The 21,515-nt window shown below is 40.0% G+C and overlaps 1 protein-coding gene across 2 annotated transcripts in view; it reads left to right on the top strand.

The window, feature by feature from the left end:
• Window positions 1–21,515, top strand: part of OSCP1 (organic solute carrier partner 1) — a 51,837-nt gene that overhangs the window by 10,858 nt on the left and 19,464 nt on the right. For both annotated transcript variants that reach the window (XM_043998732.1, XM_043998731.1), the window contains one exon: window positions 16,319–16,473. In XM_043998732.1, coding sequence (XP_043854667.1) covers window positions 16,319–16,473 — 155 coding nt within the window. The remainder of the gene's footprint in view (window positions 1–16,318; window positions 16,474–21,515) is intronic.

Below are 21,515 nucleotides of genomic sequence, written 5' to 3'. Positions count from 1 at the left end.
CACTGCGCCACCTAGCCGCCCCCCTGTATGTCTTTTTACATCATTTTTCTTGGTTATTTCTTCTTTGAAGCTTTTCTTCCACATTTTCAAGAACATATTTATTCATCCTGATAATCTGGAGAATAGAGATATGTCCCTCTATCCCTTTTACCTTCTTCTCTAGTATGTAAACTACCTTGCACTTTGTACAGATAAAGGTTTTGCTTTGTCCTGGGAGATGGTCAAACATGGCACAATTTCTGCAGACTATAGCACATTTCTCCTTGTCTTCCGCATTTGTCTGAAGCTAGATCCTTTGTGATGAGCTCCTGTGGCTAAGTCTCTTAACTCCACTGAAGATTCCTGAAAAGACAATTTCTTTAGAGCAAGCTCCCAGGCTTTCCTCAAGATAGGGCAAGGCTATCCTCACAGCTGTCTTTAATTATTAGTTAGCATATGCCTGCCACATCTTAATATAGTCAGAAGCAAGCCACAAGCAGACATCCAATTATCTAATTCAATTTAATTAGCTACCCTGTTTCTTCTTGTTACTGTACTTCCTTGGCTTCTGGCACTCTCAATGATCCAACTTACATTATTGGCAAAGCTTTATGGCTTTTATCAAGATGGCTGTTCTACTAGGCCAAACCAAACCAAAACAACAACAGAAGTACCTGGCATACATTGCAAGCAGTTCTTGATAAACAAAGCTGTCTGATAATGAAGTGGGTGGCTTCAAGTGATGATAAGTTTCTCATCACTAGAGGTGTTCCCATTTCATGCACAGCTTATATTAGATGACCTCTTGGGTCCCTTTCAAATATGTCTATCACGCTACACCTTTCTGTGTTCCCCTTAAGCAATATTTAGGCCACACTTAGGATTCTGTTGATTTTGTGACTTCAAGGCTTATAATAATAACCTTTTACAAATGTATATCTCCTTTGCCAAAATCTTACTTTGATGCCTCATTGTGGTATGGAGATGACCCTGTGCCAGCAGATTATAAATTCTGGAAAATCCTATAAGAGTAGAAAAGTTTCAAGTATGGGTCTGATGATGGATGTCTCATATATCTGTTGTCCAGGATCCAGCTGGGGAGAAAGTCTTAACTCAGTTCCTGAAAGAATTGACAGATGTGATTGCATAGCCACCATCCATGATATTTCTTATTTTAATTTTTTTTCTTTTTAATAGAATTTTCTTTTCCAAAATATATGTAAAAACAAAATTTTAACATCAATTTTTAAAAAACTTTGTGTTCCAACTTCTCTTCCCCCCTCCATTACCGCCCCCCACCCACAAGAACTCAATTCAAAATAAGTTATATATGAGTAGTCATGGAAAAATTCCCATATTAGATAGTTGTGAGAGAAAACAGTCAAAAAAACCAAAACGTCAGATTAAGGAATTGTCAAAGAGGAAATGAAAAAAAAAATTTTTTTAATGTGTTTCCATCTGTTTTCAGATACTATCAGTTCTTTCTCTGTAGATGGGCTGCAATCTTCATAAGTCCCTCAGGGTTATATTGGATCATTGCCTTGCTGAAAACAACCACATGCTTCCCAGCAGATCATCCCCCACTATTGCTGTTATTTCGTATACAGTACATTTCACTCTGCTTCAGCTCATGTAGGTCTCTCCAGGTTTTCACAATAGCATCCTGTTCATCACAACCTCTATATACTACCTTAAGCTTGACAGAAAATCTTCACAAAAGCCCAGCAAAGTAGGTACCATACATTTTGTCATTATAATCAATCATCATAACTATTTCCCTCCGTCCCACTCACTTCCCATGACATTTACTCTATCTTCTTTTTACCCATTCCTCCTCAGAGGTGCTTTACTTCTGACTACCCTCTCCCTCGCTCTGCACTCCCTTTTTTTACCCTTCCTTCCTTCTCCTCTTCCCCTCCTATTTTCCTGCAGGGTTAAATAGATTGCTCCTCCCAATTGGGTATGAAAGCTATTCCCTCCATGAGCCCACTCCAATGAAATCAGGGTCCCTGAGCTAATTCTGTGTTCTAAATTTTTCTTCCTCCCTCCCTCCTCAACCCTCCCTATGAGATCAAGTAATTCAATATGTCATACTGGTGCAGTAATGCAGAACATCTTCATCTTCCTTGAAAGTGTTTTGCTTTTTACTGCTCTCTCCCCAAATCTGCCCTTTCCTCCTTCCCTTCTCCCCCCCTTTTCTCCCTCCCCCCCCCAGGGCAAAAGTATATTACTATACCTACTTGACTATGTATGTTAGTCCTTCTTTGAGCAAATTCTGATGATATTAAGGTTCACTCACTCCCCAACTCCTTCCCCCTCTTCTACTTTCCTCCATAAGCTTTCTTATTTCCTTCATGTGAAATACCTCTCCCCAGACCATCTCTCCCCTTCTCCCTCCCCCAGTTTATTCCTCCTACACCTCAACCCTATTTTAATGATACCATCATGGATTAACTAGGTGGCACAGTGGACAACGCACCAGTTCTGGACCCAGGAGGCCCCAAGCCCAAATCCAGCCCCAGACATAAGACACCCCTCCCCGTATGCCCTACAAAGAACAAAACATAAATTCTTTACAGATATCATCCCTTCATATTCAGTTCAGCCCTGTCTTCTGTGAATTTCTTGTGAAGACTTTTTTGTTTTGTTTTGTTTTTTGGTGAGGCAACCAGGGCCAAGCGACTTGCCCAGGGTCACTCAGCCATCAATTGTCAAGTGTCCGAGGTCACACCTGAACCCAGGTTCTCCTGAGTCCAGGGCCAGCTCTCCATCCATTGCACCACCCAGCTGCCCCTGAATTTCTTACTGAGATAGTTCTTATGATTTCAAGTATTATCTTCCCATGTAGGAATGTAAACAGTTTGATCTTTTAATATCCCTCATGAAATCTTTTTTTCCTATTTACCTTTCTATGCTTCTCCAGGATCTTGTATTTGAAAGTCAAATTTTCTATTCAGTTCAGGTCTTTTCATCACAAATGCTTGAAAGACCTCTTTCTCATTGAAATCCCATTTTTGCCTCTGAAAAATTATACTCAGTTTTGCTGGGTACGTGATTTTTGGCTGAAGTCCCAGTTCCTTTGCCCTCTGGAATATCATATTCCATGCCCTTCGGTCCTTTAATGTAGAAGCTGCTAGATCTTGCTTTATCCTTATTGGAGCTCCACAGTATTTGAATTCCTTTTTTCCAGCTGCTTGCAGTATTTTCTCCTTGACCAGGGAGTTCTGGAATTTGGCTATGATATTCCTGGAGGTTTTCCTTTTGGGATCTCTTTCAGGAGGTGATAGGTGGATTCTTTCAATTTCTATTTTAGCTTCTGCTTCTAGAATATCAGGGCAATTTTCCCTCACAATCTCTTGGAAGATGGTGTCTAAGCTTTTGTTTTGGTCATGGTTTTCAGGTAGTCCAATGATTTTCAAATTATCTCTCCTAGATTTATTTTCTAGGTCAGCTGTTTTTCCAAGGAGATATTTCACACTGCCCTCTATTTTTTCATTCAATTGGATTTGCTTTACTGTGTCTTGGTTTCTCATAAGGTCACCAGCTTCCATTTGTTCAATCCTAATTCTTAGGCAGTTATTTTCATCAGACAGTTTTTTAATCTCCTTTTCCATTTGGCTTTTCAAACTGTTGACTTTTTTCTCATGACTCTCCTGCATCCCTCTCATTTCCCTTTCCATTCTTTCCTCCTTTTCTCTACATCTTTCTATTTCTCCTACTTTCTCTTCAAAGTCCCTTTTGAGAGCTTCCATGGCCTGAGACCAGTTCATATTTTTCTTGGAAGCTTTGGATGTTGGAGCTTTGACCCTGTTATTATCTTCTTCTGAGGTTGTATTGTGGTCTACCTTACCCCCAAAGAAGTTTTTGATGGTCTTCTGCTTTCTCTGCCTACTCATCCTGGCTTACTATTTCTTGGCTTTTAACTCCTTAAAGTGTGGCGCTGCTTCCAGGACACACTGTTCAAGCTACAGCGTGGCCTGGGGGATGGTTGGGCTTCTTCTCAGCCTCCCTGGCCTCGCTTTCATTTGATTTTAAACTCTCCACTGGGGGGTTGTGTGGGGGGGTGGGGCTGCTTCTTGGCTCCACTCCTGTTCTCAGCTTCAGAGGATCCCAGGTGTTTTGGGTTGAGGGGGGACAGGCTTTAATCTCACCTGGCCTGTTCTCAGGTCCGGAGATAACCTCAGGCCTACTTTACTAAGCAACCAACCAGCAAAGCTTTCTGTGGTATGGTTCTCAGCTTCCAATGAGACTGCTCCCCTCCCCCACCTGGGTCTCCCGCTGCTCAGGATTTCTTCCAGGTTGCCCACTGGGGTGGGACAGTCGAATCCTTACCCCCAATCCACTGGTACCCCTGCAGTTACACCCTCCCACCCCCCCCACCCCCCGCCCCAGGCCAGCTGTTCAGTCCGACCTACGGTGCGCTCCTCTGGTGGGTGTCTGGTGTGTCGATTGCGGGGATAGGCTTTATTCGTGGCCCAGCATGGCCCCCTGAAATCTATCTATAACTGGAGAAAACTCTCAGCCCGTATTTTTGTGTGTTTTTCTGCCCCAAGGGTTCTTTTATTGCTATTTTGGGGGTTACTGTATCAGGAGCCCTGTGAGCTTAATGTCTTTCCTCTGCCATCCATCCATGATATTTCAAAGATGATGGAAAATGGAGAAGGGTACCACAAGATTGGATAAGTGCAAATGTCCCAATTTTTTTTAAAAGAAGAATACAGAGTATACTCTAGGTCAGTGATCTTCAGTTTCTGGAAAAATTTTAGAAAGGATCATTAGAGATGGTTAGTGAATGGTTAGAAAAAGAAGCCATGATTCCAAAGAACTACTAAGGCTTCATCAAAAGCAAATCATCCCAGAATAGCCTCAATTCCCCTTTTTGGTAGAATTGCTAAACAAGTAGATGTAGATTACTTAGATTTTAGTAAAACTTTGGATAAAATATATCATACTATTCTTGGGGATATGTTGGAGAGATATGGATCAGTGGATTATGTTATCTAGGTAATATTATCCCAATGGCCCACTCAAAGAATGGCTGTTAACATTTCTGTGGCATGAGGTCTCCAATGGGATACCTCAAGATTTATTACTTGGCCCAGTGCTCTTTAACATTTTTATCTATGACATGGATAAAAGCATAGAAGGTATGCTCATTAAATTTGCAAATGACCCTGGGCAAGTCACTTAATCCTCATTGCCCTGCAAAAAAAAAAAAAAAGAAAGAAAGAAAGAAAAAAGAAGTGGAAGAGGCTCAGTGTCAGGAGAAATGCCCTCACCACCGGTACTCATCACCAACAGAAAGCTCCCCTTGAGAAGCTCTTCAAGCTTCAAGAAACCAGAGGACCATGTATGGGGGATGCTAGATTAGTGATTCCTTTGTGTCATGGTTGGACTAGATGATTCCAGAGATGCTTTCTGATTCTCCAATCCTGTGAATCTGGGATTCTGGGAATCACACATTAGCTACACAGTGAGTCCCTTTTTGTCCTTAGCAATTCCTAAAGTCTGTCTGCTAAGACTTAGAGATGTTATTATTTGTGTTACAGGAAGGATTACCTTCTTGACACCCAATTAACAAGCATTTGTTAAGTGCTTACTGTATACCAGTCACTGTGCTGTCTTCTTAGATTTTGCTGGGGATACAGGAAAAAAGCAAGAACCATCTCTGTCCTTAAGAAGCTTACATTCTAATAAAAGGGACAATCACAAAAATCTGAACCTAAAAGATAAATACATATTAGATGGAAGGTAAGCTAAGAGGGGATGATGGCATCAACAGCTAGAGAGATAAGGAAAGGCCTCCTAGAGAAGGTAACACAAGCTGAGTCTTTAAAAGAGCCAAGGATTCTGGGAGTGGGAGGTTGGCAAGGAGAGCATTCCAGGTTTGGGGAACAGTCAGTGCAAAGATACAGAGCAGGAAACAGAGTGTTGTATGCAAGGAAGAGCATATAGGCCAGTGTTGCCAGATCACAGAATATATGCAAGGGAAGGGAAGACTGGAAAGAGAAAAAGCTCAGTGCAGTAAGGACTGAAGTGGAGCACCAGTTAGAAGACCATGGTAATAGTCCAGGCAAACAATGATGAGGATTTGAAGTAGGGTGGTGACTGAGTGGAAAGAAAAGGATATGTTATAGAGACGTTGTAAGATTGGGCAGCTGGTTGGCTATGTATGAATGAAAGAGAAGAGTAAAGGATGACCCTAAAGTGATGAACCTGGATGACTGCAGGCAAGATGGAGTCTTCAACTGAGGGTTTGTAGAAAAAGATGAGTTCTATTTGGGATATGTTGAGTTTGAGATGCCTACCTGTGGGACACCCAGTTTGGAATGTCCAGCAGGGGTAATGTAGGACTAGAGCTCAGGAGAGAGTTCTAGGCTAGATAAATAGGTATGAGAACTAGCTGCACAGAGATGATAATTGAACCCCTGGGCGATGATAAGTCAAATAGTATAAAGAGAAAAGAGGAGAGCGCTCAGAGCCTTGGAAGACACAGTTAGTGGGCATGACATGGACAAAAATCCAACAAAAAGAGATTAAGGAGTAGTCAGATAAGTAGGAGAAGAGTGACAAAACATAACGAAGAGAAAGGATACAGGAGAAGGTACTCAGCAGTGTCAAATGCTGTAGAAAGATCAAGAGGGATGAAGATCAAGTAGGGGCTGATGGACTTGACAAGAGATCTTTGGTCATTTTGGAGAGAACAGCTGCAGTTGAATAACAAGGTCAGAAGCCATATTGCAGAGAGTTTAGGAGAGAATGAGAAAATAAGTGGAGACATCAATTGTAGGTGGCTTTTCCAACTTTAGATGAGGAGATATATAATGACAACTGGTTGGCATAACAGGATCTATCGAGGGTTTTGTAAAGATGGTGAAGCCTTGGGCATGTTTGTAGGCATCAGGAAATGTGCCAGTGGATAGGGAGAGATTAAAGACTAAAGATGATGGGGGGGACCATCTGCTAGAGTGGATGGGATCAAGGATTCATGTTGAAGGGTTGGCCTTGACAAGGGGAAGGACTGCCTCATCATCAGAAACTGGAATAAAGTAGGACATATTAGGGGAGCATGTCAGAGGAATGTGAGATGAGTAGGGGAGAGAAGGGAGCTCTTGGCAAATGGCTTCAGTTGTTTCAATAAAGTAAGAGACAACATCCTTAGCATCAAGAGTAGGGAGAGAGAGTAGCATGGAAGGCCGAAGGAGAGAAAGGGTTTGGAGCAGCAGTGAATGGGAGGGAGGTTTAGTAAGCTTGCCTTGCTGCGGTGAGGGTCTAGTTGAGATTAGCTGACCTAAATTAAAAGTAGACTTGGTTTGTACTGTTTCATGATTGTATCCAGTTCTATTCAGGATCATGTGATTAAGAGCAATAGAAATTGATAGTGAGAATAATCCAAGGTTGAGGTCTGGCCTGGTTTAATTGACCATAGTCGATTATAGGAGAAAGAAAATCAAAATGAAGAGTCAAGGATAGTGTAGAGTTGAACTGGTTCACCAAGGGGTCAGAAAGTATAGCCAGAGCAAGGGTAATGGTCTGGGATAATGCTGAGGAACAGAGGGATTAGAGGTATTTCTGTTGCACTTTTCCTGGGAAGAATAGTGGTGCTTCCAGCCCAGTACCTTCAGCCTTCAGCCATCAGCCTGGGAAGCCACTCCTGTGCAGATGCAGCCTGGCAACGGCTCTTGCAGGGGCTGCAGCCCAAGCTGATGAAGACCTAGAAAGGAGAGTTCTTGTCACCAAAGACCATGGCACCATCCAGTGGCCCAACATCCAAAACTAATAGGACCAGATGGAACTGGCCTCTAACCTGTCAATGGCCAGAGCTGAACAGAGCAGGCTAGAGACTGGTGAGTCAGGAATTAAAGTGAAGTTTTATTTTCAGAGTGAGGAAAAAGGCTCGCAAGCAAGGAGAAGATATAGACACAGGTGCTAGGGCCCCACTCCTAGTGGGGAGACCCGAAGCAGTGTGAGGAGATCTCAGTATTTATAACAGTAGCTGCTCAGTGAGCTGTAGCTCTGACAATGAGGGGTAACAGCAAGAATGTGACAAGTTTGATTCATTGCAGGACTTTTCGAGTTTGTCCAAGTGCTTGTCTCAGCTCAGAGAACACTTGATGAATTATGTGATTTTGGCCAAGGGTGAGATCATCCAGAGGGTGATCACAAGGGATTGTCATCTCGCCAAGCTTAGGGCACAGCTTGCTTACTGGACCTTAGCACTGGAAAACAGGGGGTCTCCTAATATTTTGTCAGTAGAAATTAAATTTGAGGCAAGAAGAAGCATTGCCATCTGCTTTGCCACAGTACGCTAAGGCCCACAAGACTTCTCCATTTGACTTGCAGCTGAAACCTTCCATCTATATTGTCTCCCTTGTTGGAATAGGAGCTTCTAAGGGTGGGGACTGTCTTACCTTTCTATTTGTATCCACAGCTCTTAGCACGGTGCTTTGCACATAGTAAGTTTTTAATAAGTGCTTCGTTCACATGGTATGGATATTGTTTGCATGTTCTCTCTGCCATTAGAATATAAGATACTTGGGGACATTATCTTGGTTTTGCCTGTCTTTGTATTCCCAGCATTGTTTAGTAATGCTTGACTGACTGGGAGAATGCAGCATCTGGTGCTCCCCTACCTCATGGTTTTATAGATACCAGTAATGTGTTTTGATCACATGAACTCCTATATGAGTGTCAAAGACTGTTATTTGGTACAAATAGATGAATGAGATTGGAGCATATGGTCTTTGGGATGAAATGGACTACTTAAAAAATGACAATTTCATGGCCCTAAAATGAGATATTCTTTACTTAAACATCTACTTACTTAGCCTGTGCTTTGGAATAAACAAGGGGAAGATAGAAAAATGAAGTTAGACATGCTCCCCACCTTCATGGAACTTTCATCCTAATAATTATCATTTTTAAAAAGAACTCTCTGAGTACATAAGAAAGGGGCAGTGTTGTAAGGGTCCTGAGGAAAGAAAGATTGAAAGGCCTAGGAAGGGTTTTGTGGAGGAGGTGACATGCTAACTGAGCTTGAAGAATAGATAAGGATTTCAACAAGGAGAAAAATGAGAGTATTCTAGGCAGAGGGAATGGCATGAGTAAAAGCACTGAGTTGTTTCCAGAAGGACAAGTAACTTAAATTGAAGCATGATAAGTTAGTGGTATGAGATAAGGCTGGAAAGGTAGAAAGGGAGTAGATTCCAGAAGACCTTACATGTTGGGCTAAGGAGTTTGATAGGTCACTGAAGGGTTTTGCTCAGAGTAGTGTCATGATCAGACATGCATAAGGAAGATTATTCCTGTACATCGTTTAGAATAGGGGGATAGAGGAGACAAACTAGGAGACCTTTGTAACAACCTAGGTAGGAGCGAATGAAGGCCTAAGCAAGGGTGGTAGCACTGGGAATATCAGCAGACCCCAACCTTAAAACAGCAGGGGTTTTCTCCCTTCTCTGACATTTCATCTTCCTTGCTTTCTGTCCTCAGGGAGTTGACTCTATGCTCTTGCCTCTTCCTTGACAGTGTTCTCAGGCTTCTGTTAAGGGCTAAAATTCTAGCTAGTCTGTCTACAATATCCAATGAGTGGTCGCCAATAAATTATAAGCTTTAGCAAGAGTTAGATTTTTAAGCATTTATTAAGGAGAATAAGAATTTGGTAAAGAGAGAAAGAAAGGCCTAGATTCCTATCTATTAAAGGGAGAGCACATTTCTAGCTCCACTCTCCACCAGAGTCCAAAGGAAAAGAGCATGAGACCGAGCGCCAGTCTCTTCCTTCCTCCTCCCACTAGCCCGCGTCACTTCCTGATGCCAAAGAAAAGACTCCTGGTCTTGCCCTCAAAGACCTTCGCTTCATGAGCGGAACTCTTCTACAGTAAGTCTCCAGCAGGTGGCGTTATTCCAATCATTACACTACCCTCCTAAAAAGAGCTTTTATAACCAGGATAGACTATTTACGTTTCAGAAAGAAGGTTTGATTTTCTTTTTTTCCTTTGCCAGCATGGTTAACTCATTACCTAGGGAGCCTAGCTCTCTTTTAGAGTTGCTTCCTTTGGTCCTAATCTTTTTTCCTGGATTCCCACAGGGCACTCAAAGGCCCCAGAGAAACGAAAGTATCCCAAAGCTAAGTGGTAGCTATTTCTGTTTTAACAGACTCAAGGGGTCGATGGTGCTACTTTGTAAGGTGGATTCAGCTCTGCCCTAACTACTATTTTCTCTGAGGAAAGGACTATTCTTTTTTTTAAGCTTACTGGTGGAATCTCATTTGTATAATCATTTGTAAGTCACTTAACCTGTCTAAGCTTCAGTTGCCAACATTTGTAAAATGGAGGTGATCACATTTGCACTATATAAACCTCACAGGATTATTATGTTAGATAAATTTGAATTATTAACCTCAAAGCTACCACTTGCTAGTTTTTTTCATTGTTTCAGAATACTTAAGTTATGATGGAAACAAAAGATGTGTTTTTGTTGTTGTTGCTTTATATATTTTTCCATAAAAGTATTTTATTGTTTTCCAGTTACACGTAGAGATAGTTTTCAACATTTGTTTTTATAAGATTTCTAGTTTCAAATTTTTCTCCCTCCCTACCCCCTCCCCAAGACAGCAAGTAATCTGATATAGGTTATATATGTACAATCACATTAAACATATTTCTGCATTAGTCATGCTGTGAAAGAAGAATCAGAGCAAAAAGGAAAAAACTCAAAAAAGAAAAACAACAACAAAAACAATAGAAATAATATGGTTCAATTTGCATCTAGATTCCACAGTTCTTTTTTTTTTCTGGATTGGGAGAGCATTTTCTATCATGAGTCCTTTGGAACTATCTTGAACCATTGTATTACTGAGAAGAATCAAGTCTATCACACTTGATCAACACATAATGTTGTTGATACTGTGTACAATGTTCTCCTGATTCTGCTCATCTCATTCAGCATCAGTTCGTGTAAGTCCTTCCAGACTTCTCTGAAATCTGCCTGCACATCATTTCTTATAGCACAATAGTATTCCATTATATTCATGTACCACAACTTGTTTATCCATTCCCCAATTGATGGGCATCTCCTCAATTTCCAATTCCTTGCCACCACAAAAAGAGCAGCTACAAATATTTTTGTACATGTGGGTCCTTTTCCCTTTTTTATTATCTCTTTGGGAAAAAGATCTCATAGTGGTATTGCTGGGTCAAAGGGTATGTACAGTTTTATAGCCCTTTGGGCATAATTCCAAATTGCTTTCCAGAATGGTTGGATCAGTTCACAGTTCCACCAACAATGCATTAGTGTTCCAATTTTTCCACAGCTCCAACATTTATTATTTTCCTTTTTTGTCATATTAGTAAATCTGACAGGTGTCAGGTGGTACCTCAGACTTGTTTTAATTTGCGTTTCTCTATTCAATAGTGATTTAGAGCATTTTTTTCATATGACAATAGATAGCTCTGATGTCTTCATCAGAAAACTACCTGTTCCTATCCTTTGACCATTTCTCAATTGGAGAATGACTTGGTTTCTTATAAATTTGATTTAGTTCCCGATATATTTTAGAAGTGAGGCCTTTATCAGAAATACTGGCTATGAAAATTATTGGGGCAGCTAAGTGGTGCAGTGGATAGAATACCGACCCTGAATTCAGGAGGACCTGAGTTCAAATCCAGCCTCAAACACTTAATACTTCCTAGCTATGTGACCCTGGGCAAGTCACTTAACCCCAATTGCCTCACCAAAAAAGAAAGAAAGAAAAGAAAATTATTTCTGTCTTCCTTCTCATTTTGGCTGCATTGCTTCTGTATCTACAAAACCTTTTTAATTTAATGTAATGAAAATCATCCATTTTGCATTTCATAATATTCTCTATCTCTTGTTTGGTCATAAACTGTTCTCCTTTCCAAAGATCTGAGAGGTAAACTATTCCTTCCTCTCCTAATTTACCTATGGTATCACCTTTTATGTCTAAATCATATACCCATTTTGACCTTATTTTAGTATAAGGTGTCAGATGTTGGTCTATGCCTAGTTTCTGCCATACTATCTTCCAGTTCTCCCAGCAGTTTTTGTCAAATACTGAGTTCCTTTCCCAGAAACTGGAGTCTTTGGGTTTATCAAACAGTACATTATTAAAGTCATTTACTACTATGTCTCCTGTGCCTAACCTATTCCATTGATCCTCCACTCTATTTCTTAGTCAGTACCAAATAGTTTTGATGACTGCCGCTTTATAGTAAAGCTTCAGATTTGGTACAGCTAGCCCACCTTCCTGTGCATTTTTTTTATTAGTTCCTTAGATATTCTTGACCTTTTGTTTTTCCAGATGAATTTTTTTATTATTTTTTCTAGCTCTATAAAATAATTTTTAGGTAGTCTAATTGGTATGGCACTGAATAAGTAAATTAATTTAGGTAGAATTGTCATTTTTATTATATTAGTTTGACCTATCCATGAGCAATTGATATTTTTCCAATTATTTAGATCTGATTTTATTTGTGTGAAAAGCATTTTGTAATTGTGTTCATAGAGTTCCTGGGTTTGTCCTGGCAAGTAGACTCCCAAATATTTTATATTGTCTGCCATTACTTTAAATGGAATTTCTCTTTCTATCTCTTGCTGCTGGACTATGTTGGTCATGTATAGAAATGCTCTATCCACTGCGCCACCTAGCTGCCCCGGTCTATAATTTTCTTTTTCTGTTTTGGCTCTGCCTGGTTTTGGAATCACCACCATATTTGTGTCATAAAAGGAATTTGGTAGAACTCCTTCTTCACCAATTTTTCCAAATAATTTGTATAATATTGGAATTAATTGTTCTTTTAATGTTTGGTAGAATTCATTTGTAAACCCATCTGGCCCTGGAGAATTTTTCTTAGGGAGTTCATTAATGGTATGTTCAATTTCTTTTTCTAATATGGGCTTATTTAAGGATTTTATTTCCTCTTCAATTAACCTGGGCAATTTGTATTTTTGTAAATATTTATCCATTTCATTTAGATTGTCAAATTTATTGGCATACCGTTGGGCAAAATAGTTCCTAATTATTGCTTTAATTTCCATTTCATTGGTGGTGAAATTACCCCTTTCATTTTTGATACTGGTGACTTGGCTTTCTTCTTTCCTTTTTTTAATCAAATTAACCAATGGTTTATCTATTTTATTGGTTTTTTTTTTCATAAAACCATCTCTTAGTTTTATTGATTAATTCTATAGTTTTCTTGCTTTCAATTTTATTAATTTCTCCTTTAATTTTCAGGATTTCAGGGGGCAGCTAGATGGCACAGTGGATAAAGCACTAGCCGTGGATTCAGGAGGACCTGAGTTCAAATCTGGCCACTTGACACTTGACAATTACTAGCTGTGTGACCCTGGGCAAGTCACTTAACCCCTATTGCCCCACCCCCCAAAAAAAATTTTCAGGATTTCTAATTTAGTATTTAATTAGGGATTTTTAATTTGTTCTTTTTCTAGCTTTTTAAGTTGCATGCCCAATTCATTGATCTCCTCTTTCTCTTTTTATTGATGTAAGCATTTAGAAATATAAAATTTCCCCTAAGCACTACTTTGACTGCATCTCATAGATTTTGGTATGTTGTCTCATTATTGTCTTTCTGTTGGATGAAGTTATTGATTGTTTCTATGATTTGTTGTTTGACCCACTCATTCTTTAGGATGAAATTATTTAGTTTCCAATTAATTTTCAGTCTACCTTTCGATGACTCTTTATTCCATGTAATTTTTATTGCATCATGATCTGAGAAGGATGCATTTACTATTTCTGTCTTTCTACATTTGACTATGAGGTTTTCATGCCCTAATACATGGTCAGTTTTTTAATATGTGCCATGTACTGCTGTGAAAAAGGTATATTCCTTTCTATCCCCATTCAATTTTCTCAACATCTATCATATCTAATTTTTCTAACATTCTATTCACCTCTTTAATTTCTTTCTTATTTATTTTGTGGCTAGATTTATCTAATTCTGAGAGGGGAAGATTCAGATAGTTTTTCTGTCTATTTCAGATGTGTTTTAAAGTAAGAAAAGTCTATGAGCTTGAAGGTAATGAATTTGGTGTTGGGGTTTTTAATGCATTAAGGTGAAATGTTAGTCTACATTAAGATAAAGCAAAAAAGAAGTTTTTTGAAAAATGAATACTTAGTGGGAAAAGAATTAAGGCTGTAGTTAACAACTATCTTACTATGTGATTTGAGGCAAGTCTTTCTGCCTCAGTTTCCTTATCTATAAAATGAAGGGATTGCACTAAATTATCTTTCAGGATTCTTACAGTTTTAACAGTCTAGATCTAATTTATAAGACATGAGGAAGGAACATACTATATTGGTTTGATATTGGTTATTTTCTTTTTTTACTTTAATTTATTTTTTTTGCTGGGCATGAAGGGTTAAGTGACTTGGGTCACACAGCTAGTAAGTGTCAAGTGTCTGAGGCCAGATTTGAACTCAGGTCCTCCTGAATCCAGGGTGGGTGCTTTATCCACTGTACCACCTAGCTGCCCCCAGTAATGGTTATTTCCTTTTTTTTTTTTGGTGAGGCAATTGGGGTTAAGTGACTTGCCCAGGGTCACACAGCTAGTAAGTGTTAAGTGTCTGAGGCTGGATTTGAACTAAGGTACTCCTGAATCCAGGGCCAGTGCTTTATCCACTGCACCATCTAGCTGCCCCAATAATGGGGCAAGTGTATATCATGTTGTGAATATTATGTTCAAGTGAATATTATGGTTGCTAGAGTAGAATTCAGCATTCAGAAGAGATGACAGAATGAGGGTTGCCACACCATCATTTGGTGGATTATAGATATATAAAAATTAAAACCTCATTTTAGCAATGGCCCTTCCATCCAGAATTTGAACAGAATTGACCAATCAGAAAATGTTTTAAGATGTCTTGTAGCTTTATTATTGCTTACAGACAGGGAGGGACTTATATATTCATTATTATAAATATTTCCTACACAGTTCTGAGCTCTGGAAACTCTGAATTAACTGTAAATTTTAAAACACCCATTATGCGGAAGAGGAGAGTTGCCACATCAGCTTTCTCACCTTTTGGAGTAATAATTCACCCTTGAAACTTTCCTGTTTCTTTAATGCCATGCCTTCCTCCTTGTGACCTATGTTGAGAGTCATTTCTGAGGCTTTCCTCTTCCCATATCCAATAAAAATTGCTAAAATTCTGTTGGTTCTGTCTGCATCACATCTTTCATGTCCATCCCTCCTCTTCACTCACACTTCCACTGCTCTGGTTCAGGCCCTTATGTCCTCTTCTCTGGAGTATTATAGTAGGTTTCTCCCGGTCTTGCCTCCTTCACACAACTGCTAAAATAAGCTTCCTGACTCACACGCTTTCAGTGGCTCTCCACGGCCTAAGGGATAAACTATAAACTCCTTAGTATGACCTCTAAGGCCCTTCCCAACCTATCGTCCACCTCCCTTCCAGCCTTATCTCATATTGGTCCCTTCACTACCTTCCAGCTGCACTCGACTGTCCTTTGAACCTAGACTGTCACCCACCTCCATGAGTCTGGGCAGACTGGCCACAGTGCCTGGAACACCCTCCCTCTTCATTGCTGACTTTTGTAATCTGCATCTTCTTTTTAATTCAACCAAAATGCAAGACCCAGTTTGGCTACGAGGGCCCTTCTCGCCCCCTTAAAATTCCCTTGGAGCATTTTCCCTGGATTTCTCCTTTACCCTATCACACCCTTCTTTGTTCTGTTCTTTTCTGTGAAAACATATCCTTCCTCCTACCCTAGAAGGCTGCAACTCCTTGAGAACCCAGACTGTCATTTTTGTCATCAGATACTTCCCTCATGCCTAACATAGTGTCTTGTACTTTGAAGCCACTTAATAAACTTCTGTTGTTGAAGAAATAAGATCTTTTTTAAAAGGAAAAGAAATACCTCCCTCATATTGTTGTTCAGTCATTTCAGTTCCGTCCAACTCTTTGTGACCCTATTTGGGGTTTTCTTGGCAAAGATACTGGAGCGGTTTGCCATTTCTTTCTCCAGTTCATTTGACAGATGGGGAAACTGAGGCAAACAGGGTTAAGTGACTTGCCCAGGGTCACATAGCTAGTAAATGTCTGAGGCCAGATTTGAACTCAGGTTCTCCTGACTCCAGGGCCAGCTCTCTATCCACTGCAAGGCTTTCCTTCCTCTCTTTTTCAGCTGTGCTTACTGCTGTACCACTCCTCTCCTAGTGGCATTTCATAAAAAGTGCAGCCCAGCCTACATCTATATACTCCCAAGTCCATCCTTCTTGGATGCTTCTGAAGAGTTTCCTCCTGTATGCCACTCAGCTGGGTTCTGTTTTATCTTTGCAGTTTTGAGTGATATCATCTCAACCATGTTCAATAAAAAATTTTTGGAGGAATTGTTCAAGCCCCAAGACCTCTATACCAAGAAGGCCCTGAGAACCGTCTACGATCGCCTGGCACATGCCTCCATCATGAGACTAAATCAGGCCAGCATGGATAAGGTGAGCAGAATCTTTGTGTTCTCCAGCATACATTTCTTCTGCCTTTCCTTACCTTTTTTTTTTTTACTGCCCCGGCTTGAATTCATAACCTGAACTAAATAGTCTTCCCTTCTTCCCCTACTTAATTCATTTTCATTCTTATCTGAAAGGTGTTTTCTTACAGAAAACCAGAAATCTGAAAACTGCCTTGAAATTAAAACATTTTCCAAATTGTACCAGTCTAGTAACATAAAATCGTCGCTTCAGGAAAACAAATTGGGGCATTTCAGTCTGAGGAATAGTAGTTCTGTTTAGAGGTGCTATGTTATATAGCTTTTAAAAATCTTGAAACTATTGCTGAAACATACTATCCACCTCCAAAGAAAGAACTGATATTGATAGAACAGACTGAAGCATGCTGTTTTTCACTTTCTTTCATTTTTTTCTTTTAATCAAGTTTTCTTCTACAAAATGACAACTATGGTAATGTTTTACATAATTGCACATGTATAACCCATATCTGAATGTTTGCCACCTCAGGAAGGGGGGAGGGGAGGGAGGGAAATCAGGATAAACATTGGAACCCAAAACTATAAATAAAAATGTTTATTACAAAAAAAATCTTGAAGACTGCCTCTGTACATACCAAACATGCCATATGTTTTGTTTCCATCCTTGAGGAAATAAAAGATGCCCCAGCCAATGTAGCAAGGAGACTTTAAGCTGTGACACAGCTTTGGGGCTTCACCCCATCCTGCAACTCAAATACCATTTGATTCATCTCTCATTAATTCTCCTAAATACTTGAAGATCTTCACGATCCCAGTCTCTTCCCCTTCCCATCCTCCCTCAGAAAGAGCCTTATTGGGCAGCTAGGTGGTGCAGTAGATAGAGCACTGGCCATGGATTCAGGAGGACCTGAGTTCAAATCTGGCCTCAAACACTTGACACTTACTAGCTGTGTGACCCTGGGCAAGTCACTTAACCCTCATTCCCCTGCAAAAAAAAAGTACATCTTGAGGAGTGAGGTATAAGAAGACTGGAAGGGTAGGAGGGGACTAGGTTATGAAGGGCTCTGAATGTCAAACAGAACATTTTGTATATGATCTTGGAGGCAATAGGGAGCCACTGGAGATTATTGAGTGGGGAGTTTCGGGGGGACTGGAGGCATGACATGATCAGACCTGTGCTTTAGGAAAATCACTTTGATGCTGAATGAAGGATGAAATAGAATAGAGAGAGAATTGAGGCAGGCCGACTCACCAGCAGACTAGAGTGTGGCAGTGCCAGAGAAGAGAAAGGGGCATGTTGGAGAGATGTTGCAAAAGTGAAATTGCCAAGCCTTGGCAGCAGCTTGAATTTGAGGAATGAAAGCTAACCTGAGGGACTGGGAGGATGGTGTTGCCCTCTATGGTAATAGGAAAGGTGGGAGGAGGGAAGAGTTTAAAGAGAAAAATAATGAGTTCCATTGTGTTAATGACAGTCTCTGAGGTTCCTTCTAGTTCTGAATCTATGATCCTGCATCTTTTTTTTCCCTTCCACTGCTACACTTCTAAAAATAAGTGATTTCTACCTATTACCTCCCTTTTCTCCATTCTTGGCCCTTTAGAATCTGGCTTCTAGGGGCAGCTAGATGGCGCAGTGGATAAGCACTGGTCTTGGATTCAGGAGAACCTGAGTTCAAATCCGACCTCAGACACTTGATACTAGCTGTGTGACCCTGGGCAAGTCACTTAACCCCAACTGCCTCACCACAAACAAACAAACAAACAAAAAAAGAATCTGGCCTCTACTACAACTCTGCCGAAACTGCTTTCTCAAAGGTCATTAATTCTTTCTTCCATCTAAATTTTCTTTACCTCTCCAGTATATCTGACATTAATGACTGGCTTTCTCTATTTTGAAACTTTCTTCTTTTGGCTTTTATAACCTACTTCTCCTACCACACCTGTACTTCTTTCACTGACTCATAATTACAAAATCTTAGAACTGGAAGAGACCTCTGAAACCATCTAGTTCAGCCTAAGAATCCCTTCGACAAGATCCCAACAAACGGCCATCTAGATTTATTTTGAAGACCTCAAATAATGGAGAACATATTACCACCCAAAGCAACCCATTCCACGTTTGGATAACTCTAGTGGTTGGGAGGTTTTTTTAAGTCTATAGTAAGGTAATCCTTTTCATGTTTCTTAATTCACTCCATTGAACTTCCCACAGCAGCTGATCCAGAAGTTCTCTCCTCAAGTCTCACACACATCCCTTCCCCTACAATGTCATCAAAGGGCCTCACTTCAGATGTTACTGAGAAAATAGAGGGTGTTCACCATTCACTCGCTCTTCTCCTTTTACTCTACATCATAAAATGACTTCACATCATCCTTCCTCCTTTATTCCAGTTTCTGAGAAAAGCTGGACCTTCTCACCAACACTAGTCCTTCTAATTGTACTTCTGATTCCATCCCCTCTCATGTCCACGAGTAGATCACCTCTACAATCATCCCTTTGTCTCTAATCTTCCACCTCTCCCTATTGCCTTCTTTCCTCTTGACTATAAACATAGACCATTCAGGTCTTCTCCTTCCTTAAAAGCCTTCACCTGGCTCTACTATCCCCTCAAGCTATTGTCCTATATTGCACCTTGATTTCAGAACCCAAGTCCTGGTGGGGGGGAAATCTATCTATATTCATTGCCTCTGAATTCCTCTCTTCTTACTCACTTCTTTTTTGTTTTTCTCTACATATTGGATGTTTTCGTTTCCTACAGATCTTCTTTACATTTTCCGATCTGAATTTTTTATTTCATTTTATAGAACCAACTTTTTTTTACAAGTCTCTCATTTCCTACTGACTCCACCTTCACCTCCACCTCCACCCCCACCCCCAATGTATGTCCTCTTTCGATATACTGGCCATGTCCAAAAATGTATATCTCATGATGTATCTCTATTATATCACCCCCTTTTTCAAGAGGCATGAAGCATGCTTCATAATCAGTGTTCTGAAGTCATAATTAGCGAAAAGTTGTTTTCACTTACAATATTGTGGTCATTGTGTAAAGTAATTCCCTGGTTCTGCTCATTTCACTTTGTATCAGCTCACAGCATATCTTCCCAGCATTCTCTATTCTCCATATTTATCATTTCTTATTTTTTTAATATTTTATTTTTTGTTATTATATGTAAAAACTTTTTTTAACATTTGCTTTTTAAAATTTTGAGTTCCAAATTCTCTCCCTTCCTCCCAATCCTTCTCCCTCATTGAAAAGGCAAGCAATTGGCAGCTAGGTGGCGCAGTGGATAGAGCACTGGTCCTGGAGTCAGGAGTACCTGAGTTCAAATCCGGCCTCAGACACTTAACACTTACTAGCTGTGTGACCCTGGGCAAGTCACTTAACCCCAATTGCCTCACCGAAAACCAAAACAAAAAGAAAAGAAAAGAAAAGAAAAGGCAAGCAATTTTATATAGGTTATACATGTGCATCATGCAAAACATTTCAATATTAGTCATGTTGTAAAAGAAAACAGACAAAAAAATAAGAAAATAAAGTAAGAAAAAGTGTGCTTTGATCTGCATTCAGATGCCATCAGTTCTTTCTCCGGAAGAAGCATTTTTCATCATAAGTTTTTTGGAATTGTCCTAGATCATTGTCTTTATCAGAATAGCTAAGTCTTTCACAGCTGATCATCATTACAATGTTGTTACTGTGTACACTGTTCTCCTGGTTCTTCATATCAGCTCATGTAAGTCTTTCCAGGTTTTTCTGAAAGCATGCTGCTATTATTTCATACAGAACAATAGTATTCCATCACAATCACATACTGTAACTTGTTCAAGCCATTTCCCAATTGATGAGCATCCCCTCAATTTCAAATTCTTTATATTTTTGTGTATGTATAGGTGCTTTTTCTTTCTTTCTTTTTTAATCTCTGGGATATAAATCCAGTAGTAATATTTCTGGATTAAAGAGTATGTACTATTTATAGCCCTTTGGGCATAATTCCAAATTGTTTTCCAGAATGGTTAGATCAGTCCACAACTCCACCAACACTGCTTTAGTGTCCTAATTTTCCCACATCCCCTCCAACATTTGTCATTTTCCTGTTCTGTCATATTTGGTTTTTTGTTTTAATTTTTTTTGTGGGGCTATGGGGGTTAAGTGACTTGCCCAGGGTCACACAGCTAGTAAGTGTCAAATGTCTGAGGCCGGATTTGAACTCAGGTCCTCCTGAATCCAGGGCCAGTGCTTTATCCACTGGGTCACCTAGCTGCCCTCCTGTTCTGTCATATTAACCAGTCTGATAGGTATGACGTGATACCTCAGAATTCCTTTAATTTGCATTTCTTTAATCAATAGCAATTTAGAGCATTTTTTTTCATATGACTATAGATAGCCTTTATTTCTTCTTCTGAAAACTACCTGTTCATATCCTTTGACCATTTATCAATTGGGGAATGACTTACATGCTTAAAATTTGACTCAGTTCTCTATATATTTGAGAAATGAGGGCTTTATTAGAGAAACTTGCTGTAAATTATTTTTCACAGTTATGATTACTGTGTATTTCCCTCCATCCTATTGTCCCCTTTTATCCTTCTCTCTCTCTCTCTCTCTCTCTCTCTCTCTCTCCTTTCATCAGTATTGGGGGGGATTTGTGTGTGTGTGTTTTTTGTAAGGCAGTTGGGGTTAAGTGACTTGCCCAGGGTCACACAGCTAGTATTAAGTGTCTGGGGCCAGATTTGAACTCAGGTCCTCCTGACTCCAGGGCCGGTGCTCTTTCCACTGCGCCACCTAGCTGCCCCATCAATATTATTTTGCTTCTGACCACTGCCTCCCCCAATCCTCCCTTCTACTTATGCCTATTCCCTCCCACTTCCCTGTAGGGTCAGATACAGCCTGTTTGTTATTCCTTCTTTGAGCCAATTCTGATGAAAGTAAAATTCGAATGCTGCCTGCCATCTCCATATCCAGGTTTCCTTAGCAAGTAGTGTCAACATCGCTCCAGTTTATCCAAGGGCTTTTGGCCCTTAATCTGAAATCTTTGGTTGATTGCTTGAATAGA

Source organism: Dromiciops gliroides, chromosome 3 (genome assembly GCF_019393635.1).
Source record: "Dromiciops gliroides isolate mDroGli1 chromosome 3, mDroGli1.pri, whole genome shotgun sequence".
In the NCBI taxonomy this organism is placed as follows: Eukaryota; Metazoa; Chordata; class Mammalia; order Microbiotheria; family Microbiotheriidae; genus Dromiciops; species Dromiciops gliroides.
Note: the sequence above shows the minus strand (reverse complement) of the source record. Positions and strands in the feature narration are given on the sequence as shown.